The following is an 8,881-nucleotide window of genomic DNA, read 5'->3' as shown; positions in this document are numbered from 1 at the left end:
GTTTTGTTTTTTAAAAAAGAGAAAAATTCTTGAAGTTCTCTATAAACAGGACAGAAAAACCTCAAATTTTTAAAAAAGTGAACATGGGAGAAACAAATACTGAGAGATTCATCTGCTCAGGCTTGCAGTGTTTGGCTTCTAAGAGTCAGGATTGGAATCTCCCATCCTATTTACTGTATATATGATGGAAAATGTTTAACTGTGTGTGTAATTTAAAATTGCACAGGGCTGAAAAAAATCTGTGTTAAAAACCCACTAATTAGGATTGCCACTTTTTTTTAGTGACAGGATCCTGATCATTAACTGCTACATGGCAGCAGCTACATGACGGTCTTTTCCATGCCAGGAATGAACTGTGACTTTTGAATTTGGCTGATCCACATGGCTGTGAGCTCACCTTGTTTTTGATGAGAAGGTACCAACATTTTTATAAAAGCTTACCAAAATTTGCAAAGTTCTTATATTTGGGAGAGAAAGAACTTGAGATATTAAAATTTTTAATGGGGGAGAAACCAAAAAATGACAGGTTCTCCCATTCTATTTGCTAAATATAAGATGAAAAACATTTCACTGTGTGTTTAAATTTGCATGGAGCTTGGACCTTGGGCTGAAGAAATCTAAGTTAAAAACCCACTCAGTGATGCTTTCACCTTCCTACACAGCGAAGGGCATTGTGCAGCATTTCTGTCTTTTTCTCCTTAACTGATATTTTTCCCCTGGGAAAGGAAAGAAATGGAAAGAGCAATGGGGAAACATGGGAGGTCTGGATGAGGTGTCATGAGTGAGGTGTCACGATTGTACAGAGGAAGGGACCTTCCTTGAAAGAAAAGGTTCTGCTCATGGAAGATCCCTCCCTTTGATGTTTGGGGATCCTCCTCCTCCCATAAGCACAGCTCACCCCTTTCAGCAGGTTCTGTTGAGTCTTGGTGTAGCATTTTTAGGGGGCTGAAGAGCCTGCATTGGGAAAGAGTGGCTGGAGGATCCAACTTTTATCAGAATAGTGGATCCAGTTCAAAGCAGATCAAACTTCTTCTCTGGAAGCATTCAGCAATGGAGTATAATAGATGACTTTCTGCAGTTTCCAGCTTTCAGTCTAACCTTCCTTTAAGGGTTGGGAGAATAAAAGGCAGGGAACTATGCTCAGTTCTTTGAGCTCCTTAGACGAAAGGCAGGAGGGGGAAAAACAGAAAATAATAACAAAAATAGCATAGAACTTAAGACCACCCAGTCAGCATTATGAAAGAGAAGGGATTTTAACCCACATTTCTCTGCTCCAAGGAAAACACTCCTTTTGGGAGGGGATAAAAAGGGTGATGTGGTGATGGAGATGTTTCACCTGCTGAGGTTTCTGAAAGCCAGTAACCCACATGTTGTTGTCATCCTTGAAGACAGACTGAGGTTTGCTCTAGCTAGAGTTCAACCAAGAGTTGAGTGAAATTATTTTTCTTGACTGCAAGCTGGCTCAGTATCCTGGTTGATGCAGGTTTAATTGGACTGAGATTTGCACTCTCCTTAGGTAATCACACTGTAATAACAGCAACTGGAGATCATCTGTGTGACCTCTTCAGTATTTTAGCCAGCTGTTAGTACTTTCAAATATGAAAACATCGACATGGTTGTAGGTGAAACAACACAGGCATGTTGTGCTAAATGTCAGCATCTCCTTCCTTGTGGCTGCAACAGTTCAGGGTTGTTGATCTGGATAGGAATGTAGGCATGGGGTGGAGGGAGATGGAGATCTCTCTTGGACCTTCCCTGCTCATACATATTTAAGGTCATGTGTGCATGGAGCTGATGCATATAGCTTACTATATGAATACAACCCACGTGTTGTTGCTCCCCAAAGTGTATGCAGAAGCCTATCTGCGATCACATAGACTTGTCCCTACGATCAGAACTAGTAGGTGCAGTCACAATTCTCCCTCCATTCATTCATTTCTACAGAGAGTATCTGATTAAGATGATCGTTTCCAGTGTAACCAAACCCTGAGGGAAAGCTTTTGCTTTTGTGCAGTGAAAATCTATACTTGGATGATCAGATGCAGAGGAGGATGGCCTGTGGTTGTCCAAGAGTGTATTTCAGCGTGTGATTCTGTACACTGGACAATATAGGCAAGCTGCCCGACTGTGCATTTGGTCACGGTCACAATGGTGCGAGTCTCCACCGGCCATTGTTCGTTTGCACTTCCCAGCTCAGTTCCCATTTTGGGGTGCTTGATCTGAGAAGTTGAGGTCAATGATTCATGTTCCAAAAATACCATGATTCAAGTGAGAACCACAATTGCCAGATGAAAAATAGAGTCTGCCATTTTTCTTTTCTCTTTGGATAAATGGTGACTGCTTAAATTCCTAGCTGGGTTTCAACTATTCTCTTTTATTCGCATGGTGTGTACAGAATGGTATGGTATTGTTTCTATGAATGATAGCCTTGTTATATTGTTTCTTTGTGACGTTCTGAATCAAAACCAACCAAGGTCAAAGATTCAGCTCTTGTTTCTGAAAAGGATGTAACACTTAGTCTATTCACCACCTTTTCCTTTGAGCTCCAATCTATTTTTCTGCCAGATGTGGGATTTCCAGAATGCAGTTTCTCCTGTGATTCAGCCTCAGCACTATACAACTTGTCCATTGTAAATTCTGACTGCAATCAGTACTAGAGATACCATAATCCATAAGGTGCACCAATAAGTGTCACTACTATATTAATCAAGTAGGATTTACCAACTAGCGGGCTAGCAGGAAGGCTCTGTGGGTAGCTTAATGCAGGCAGGCTGAGGACGGGACGCTTGTGACAAGCTCAGAGAAGTTACATGCTCGAGCCAAGAAGCAAAGCAGGTAAGACTCAGGGTCTCAAAGGAAGCAGGTCTGAGTAGGCAGTTACAAGGCAGGAGAGTGAACAAATGTGAGACAGGTACTAATGCACATAATGAGGAAACAGAAAGTGAGGCTGAAAGGAGGGTGCTTGTGGGCCTGTGAGCAGAGTGTGTTCAAGATCGCTACATCTCAATCCAGAAGTTCCGCAGGAGGAGGCATTCATCCCGGCGTTTCCTCCCGTACCAGTGAAAAACTCTCCTGTTTAATTCTCACTTCTACATTAATTAACGGTCAAGAGACTCTCTCAGGTAGGTGGATTCCTGAGGTGACCAGTCTGGAGGGAATCAGGAATTGGACTGAACCAGACAAAATCTCTTGAAGTGATGTTGATATTTTGAACCACAGACTGTATGCCTCCAGGCAGGCTTTCATAGAGTAGGTGGAAGCATCAGGTCTGAACAGTTTCCCTACATGATAGCCTCTGCTGCAGTTCTGCTGCCTAAAGGGCTCTTCTGCTCTCTTTATGGAGGGAGGCAGCCTGGGGGGAGGGAAGATGCCGGCTGGCTCAGTCCTGGCATTGCCTGATTTCCTCAAGACTGTAGCCTACAAGCAGACCTCTAACCCACTGGATCGCTTTGGTCCAGTGCTAGTGCCTTAGTCCTTCAAGACTTGAGTTCGTCAAGATTCAGCAGGGATCTGAATTTTTTTGGTTCAAGAATTCTTTGGAGATGGCAAATACTCCCTATCACTCAGTATTAAGTTTAGACATGACTTACCCAATACAGCCTTGCTTGCTCCTATCACCCTTTCTTGCTCCCAAAAGGGCCACCCAGAATGGGTGGGAATCACTGGGTCGGGATAGATTGGGTTTGCTTAACAACAGCAACGTCAATGTTGCACCCACCATCCCAGGATACTTCTGAAAAGAAGAAAACTTGTTGGGGATGGGCAATCAGGAGTGGAGTTTTGTGTGGAACGATTGTGAACTTGACTCAGTTCTGGTATTCAAACTGAACATGTGGGCTCAGAATTCTTTAATTCTAATTGTATATCTTTTGCACTTGGGTCTGGTTGGTGGATTTAGGATTCTAATAAAAAAAGTAGATTGCACAGGCATAAAGTCTGCTTGCTGCTGAGCTAGGTGATTTTAATAGCATTTACAGCTGGACAATGTGCACTAATTTACTTTTGTTCATCTTCCAAAGAAACACCCCCACACAATTTTGATCAACTTGTTTTATTACAAACATATTTTCCTGCCCAAAGATTCCGCCACTTCCATTAAACAGCAAGGAAGGGAAAAACACACACACTTACAAGTAACTTGACAAAGTTAAAAATATATTACAGTGGAGCTGGGTTCTGTGAGACAGCACCAACCCTCAGTTTCTGGTTGTAGACAACTTACTTCTTTTCAATGGTTGTAGCAAATATTTGGACAAACAATTAAATAATAAAGCATACGCCATAATATACATGTGCCAAGCACATTGCTTGAAACACACGAACACACACATGCACCCGCACACACTCAGGAAATAGCAATCTGTGAGGGAGACAAAAGATCAGTCCCTCTGGCCTAGAGGCCTCTCCAGACAGTGACTTTCTGTACTCTCAATTAGGTGCTGAAACTGTGCTGATGCTTCCCCAAATTACAGCTGTCTGCATAGTCTGGGTTAGCAAATTCGCCAATCCTGTCTCTGTTTTCCTTCAGTTCCCTCCTCCTCCCAACTGGTGGTCCAGGCGCCTTTCTTTTCACATTCCTGAGTCAGCCTTCTGTGAGTGTGTGTATAACTGGCAGCTCTTCACAGTTCAAAAAAATAAGAATTTTGAAAAAAAATCTCTTTCAAAGTTAAATGTAGCCCAGCTACATTCTTAAATTTTCTCTTTTGCAGCCACTTTCTCAGCAAACATGTAGCTCTCCTCAGTGGGTGTACTCTTTTGCAGTTCTTTTGTTATGCCTTATAGTCCTCTTTATGTACTGGATAAAATCTGTACTTTTAATATACTGATATATAAAATTCATTCTGACACATCAGTTCCCCAAATAATATTCTGCACTGGACATTTCTGAAATATATACTTGACAAAGGATAACTACCTAAAACAACAAGATTTTGATTGAAAGAAAAAAAAAACTCCTCTTAATTCCAACCCAAGTGATCAAATCTTAGCATTATAAATGGTGGCAACTCCCCTTTAGACCTTGTCTTTCATGAGGTAGTGTAGTATTTTTAAAGCATTATTTGGCAGTTTTTGAACTTGGCATTACCACCAGCATTAGCTGGTAAGTTCAGGTTTTCTTGCTTGCAACAGCCATTGAGGCAGCTACCTAAGATACTAAAGGGGAATTCTGACAGAGAGCTAAGACTGGTGTGGTTCTTTCTCACAGCAGAGAGAGAATAATGCTTCCCACCGTAGTCAGTGTAAAGGCATATTGGGAACAGTTAAAGGGCATTGTATTTATGGAAAATGATACTTTCATGGTGCTGCAAATACAGAATCCTGCACAAAGTGATGTTATTTTATGAAAGAAGTTGGAGCGGTAGAGATAATCTTTTATTTCAGTGAAACTACCAGTGGTCTTGTGTCAAGCCAACTGTGTTCACTTTGAAGTCATGCAGAACCAAGAGTTCAGCTCTGTGCATTCCCTCTAAAGTACTGGGGGCCCGAACAAAGGGAAGGAAGTGCATCCCTTTGACCCTTGCAGCGCATATTTTTCCTTCTCCTCGGGATAATTGTTTCTTGAGCCAGATGGGCATTTAGAGGGGAATCTGTCGACTGCAGTTCAGTCGGCACAAACATCTGGGAAGCTTTGGGAAGTAGGAACAGCTGCACTGATTTGTTCTTTTCTGACATTGTCTGCTACACAATAATGATTCCTCCAGCAAGGCAACAGCCATTTCCGTTGTGGGGTAAAGTGCTTTCACATGTCATGACTACTAAGGAAGCAACTGCATTGTCTAGTCTGTGAGTCTTTCCAACCTTGGATGAAGGTGTGGCTATGTTTACATGTACAGTACAAAAATGAAAGGCACAAATACATCTAATGCAGCAGACTGTGTACAGTAAATGGGTTCCCTGATATTTAAAGTACACAGAAGGAAGAGGGGCACTGTTTGAGGGAATTCCACTTTTGCTCCAAGAGCCTTTGGAAACCTTCAGTCATTGCTCCCTGAGGTGTCTCTGCTTTTCTCTTAACCATCTCGACATTCTTTCCATATCCTGATCTCTGCTTCTCAAAACTCTCTGGGAAAATGAATGAAGGGAAAGACGGCCACTTTGAATAAGTGAAGGATCTCTTCAGAAGAGACTACTTCAGTGGGCGGTGCAAGTATTGTGCCTCTGTCTGAGGGATCAAATAAATTATGGGTGCCATGCAGTGCAGATCATAAGGAAATTCAAGCTGTTTGGTGGACAACCTTCACTTCACCAGATGGTTTAAAGAGATTGGCCAGACTAACCACCAGGCTGGTTTCTTAGTCACCTTATACATACAACGGGCTACATACTGACACACACAGACTTTGAAAGGATGTTCCCCAAAAGACAGTGCACTGTAGAGAAGGTCACTTCTAGACATGGAAGAAACAGTCCATGTTGCCACCTATGCTTCACTGCAGCACTCATAAATATTGTCTTCCATAAGAGCAATCACTTGCTCAAATTTGTGCTGCAGTTGCGTGCGCCTTGTTGTAGGATTGGACTCCAATGCATTCACAATCTGAGGAACAAGAAATTTAAAAATAAATTACTGGATTAGAGCCTACAGCTCAGTTGAGATTCCTGCATTCTGATAGCGTGGTCTTATGCATGTCTATTCAGAGGTAAGCTCTACTGATTTTGATAGGCCTTTTCTTCAGAAAAGTCTAACAGGAATGAAGCATTTTTAATTTGTTTTGTTATTCCATACTATTCAAAATCTTACATCACTCACCTCTTTCAGCTTTTCCGTCTTCCCCATTTTGTAGTAATCCTCAGAGTATTAAGGAAGTAAAGCAGTGAATGATGATACACTGTCTTAGCTCCTTGTGAGCTGCAGGGAAGGGTACTGTGTGACAGTACTGCAGCTTTCAGCTTAGGTTTAGCTTCTCAGGATTAAATATCTCCACACTATGTGAACGGCATGCTGCGAACTGGATCGCAAAATACGGTTTGTTCCTGGGTGGGAAGTCAATGGGCTCTACCCAGTGTTAATCTTTAAAGCAGACTCACTGAAATGAACGGGACCTCATCCTAACTTGTCCCATTTATTTCCAAGTGTACACTCTAAGTAGAGCCAAAAATGGTTAGAACCCTTTCTTGTAGTTCGAGATGAAACTACATTTTCTCAGTCTGGATCTAATGGGAAACAATGGTTTAATTTAAAACAGCTGGAAGGGGAGGAAGAAGCACACAGGCACAAAGTCTGCTCCTGGTTTGATAAACTTTGCATTTTCTGCATCAGTATCATTAATGTTTAATCCAGGCCGCAGTGTTTGAATTATCCACACGCGTACGACTGCGCTGCTCATAACATAGCAACTCGTCGGCCCGGTGAAGGATGGGCAGCATGTGAAGACCACAGAAGTGGCAAATAATATGTTGCAAAACCATGTTCTAAATTTTGGTGTAAGGACATTCTTTGGATAACATAGCAACAGCAGCTGTACATAGATACGGATGCGCTAAAATTATGAGAAAACCACCTTAAACACACAGCTTAACCATCACTGTGTTTTCACTACATAAAAAACCATCACGCTCATTCCCTATTCTTCTTAAGGGCAGGCCCAGCAGAAACCCGAAACTATCACAGCACCTGCTACAGCCTTATTTGTAAGTCTGAAGATCCATCATTTCCAGGTTGATTTCAAGATTGCAATCATGTAATCACCATGACATCAACAACAAGGTAGCCTCCCCTACCCCACGACCTACTTTCTGTATCCTCTTGCCTGAGGAAGAGGTCTGGGAATCTCAAAAGCTTGCAAATTTTCTATAAAATGCATATACAGAAAAATCAAGATCTGGACTTGTGGGGCAGGCTTAGCGCACTGGGCTATGTAGAAACACGTAAACTCAACCTCATTAACAGTTGACCAAAGATCCTATGAATCAGGAATGAAAGTGAGAAGGAGCTCTGCCTATTAGGCTACTTACCTGGCTGCGGTATCTCTTGGCATATTTGTAAATTTCAGTCATGGCAACATTGGTGTTAAACTCGTTCCGATATTTCTTTATAAGGGATAAAATGAACAGGGGAAGAAGATTAATCAGCATACACCAAGCAATATCCATTCTATTTGACGGAAATCAATTGCACTAAAATGGTCCTTGGATTTGATTACACGCTAAGCTAGCATCAGCATATTTGAACTCTGGATTTCTTCGAAGTTAATTAATTAATATGTGACATACATAGCTTAAGTACTGTGGAAAAGAAATGAAACTATAGTATAGTGTAAACATAATTTAATTAATTTATGCCTGCTTTGGCTCATTCGTGTCTTCATGTTACTTTAAATTATGTCACAAGAGTATTGTTCGGCTGCAGAACTTAAAAAGACCTTTATGTAGATTTGAAACCAGTCTTATCTCTTTGGACATGACAAAGTCCTTGTTCCTGAATGATGGGATGCTGTTGGGCTGCTGATCTCATAAGCGATTGCCATTCTGGCACAGTCAAACATACTGTCAAGAGCCAGTCTCTTACCCTGGACTCCTCTGCTAGATGCGCATTCATTTCTTGTTCGCTGAGAGGTGGCATGTCATGGATCTGTTTGTAATACCTCTGTACTATTTTTCTATACTCAGGAATCTCCTTGGCGTATAATAGTTTATTAGTAGGTGAATCCTAGGCAGAAAAATCCAGAAAAATGCATATTTTAGTTCGTTAGCTACCTGCTTTTCAGAAGACAATAATGCTACCAAATTAAGAACATGATATGCAATCGTGTTTAATCAAGCACTTTAAGCACTGAAAACCAGTGTGGCACAGTGGTTCAGAGCATAAAACTGGGTTTTAATTCGCCGCTCGGCCATGGAGCTCACTGGGTAACTTTGGGCCAGTTACAGAATCTCAGCA

General features: G+C 41.7%; 1 protein-coding gene across 4 annotated transcripts in view; it reads right to left on the bottom strand.

Annotated features, from left to right (window-relative positions):
• Window positions 1-4,035: 4,035 nt before the first annotated feature.
• Window positions 4,036-8,881, bottom strand: part of PLXND1 (plexin D1) — a 183,428-nt gene continuing 178,582 nt past the window's right edge. For all 4 annotated transcript variants that reach the window (XM_044451307.1, XM_044451304.1, XM_044451305.1 and 1 more), the window contains 3 exons: window positions 8,510-8,650; window positions 7,957-8,031; window positions 4,036-6,538 (listed from right to left, as the gene is read on the bottom strand). In XM_044451307.1, the coding sequence (XP_044307242.1) occupies window positions 6,422-6,538; window positions 7,957-8,031; window positions 8,510-8,650 (333 nt within the window). In that variant the 3' untranslated portion in view covers window positions 4,036-6,421. The remainder of the gene's footprint in view (window positions 6,539-7,956; window positions 8,032-8,509; window positions 8,651-8,881) is intronic.

This window comes from Varanus komodoensis, unplaced genomic scaffold (assembly GCF_004798865.1).
Source record: "Varanus komodoensis strain SLA01 unplaced genomic scaffold, ASM479886v1 scaffold6_2, whole genome shotgun sequence".
Classification (NCBI taxonomy): domain Eukaryota; kingdom Metazoa; phylum Chordata; class Lepidosauria; order Squamata; family Varanidae; genus Varanus; species Varanus komodoensis.
Note: the sequence above shows the minus strand (reverse complement) of the source record. Positions and strands in the feature narration are given on the sequence as shown.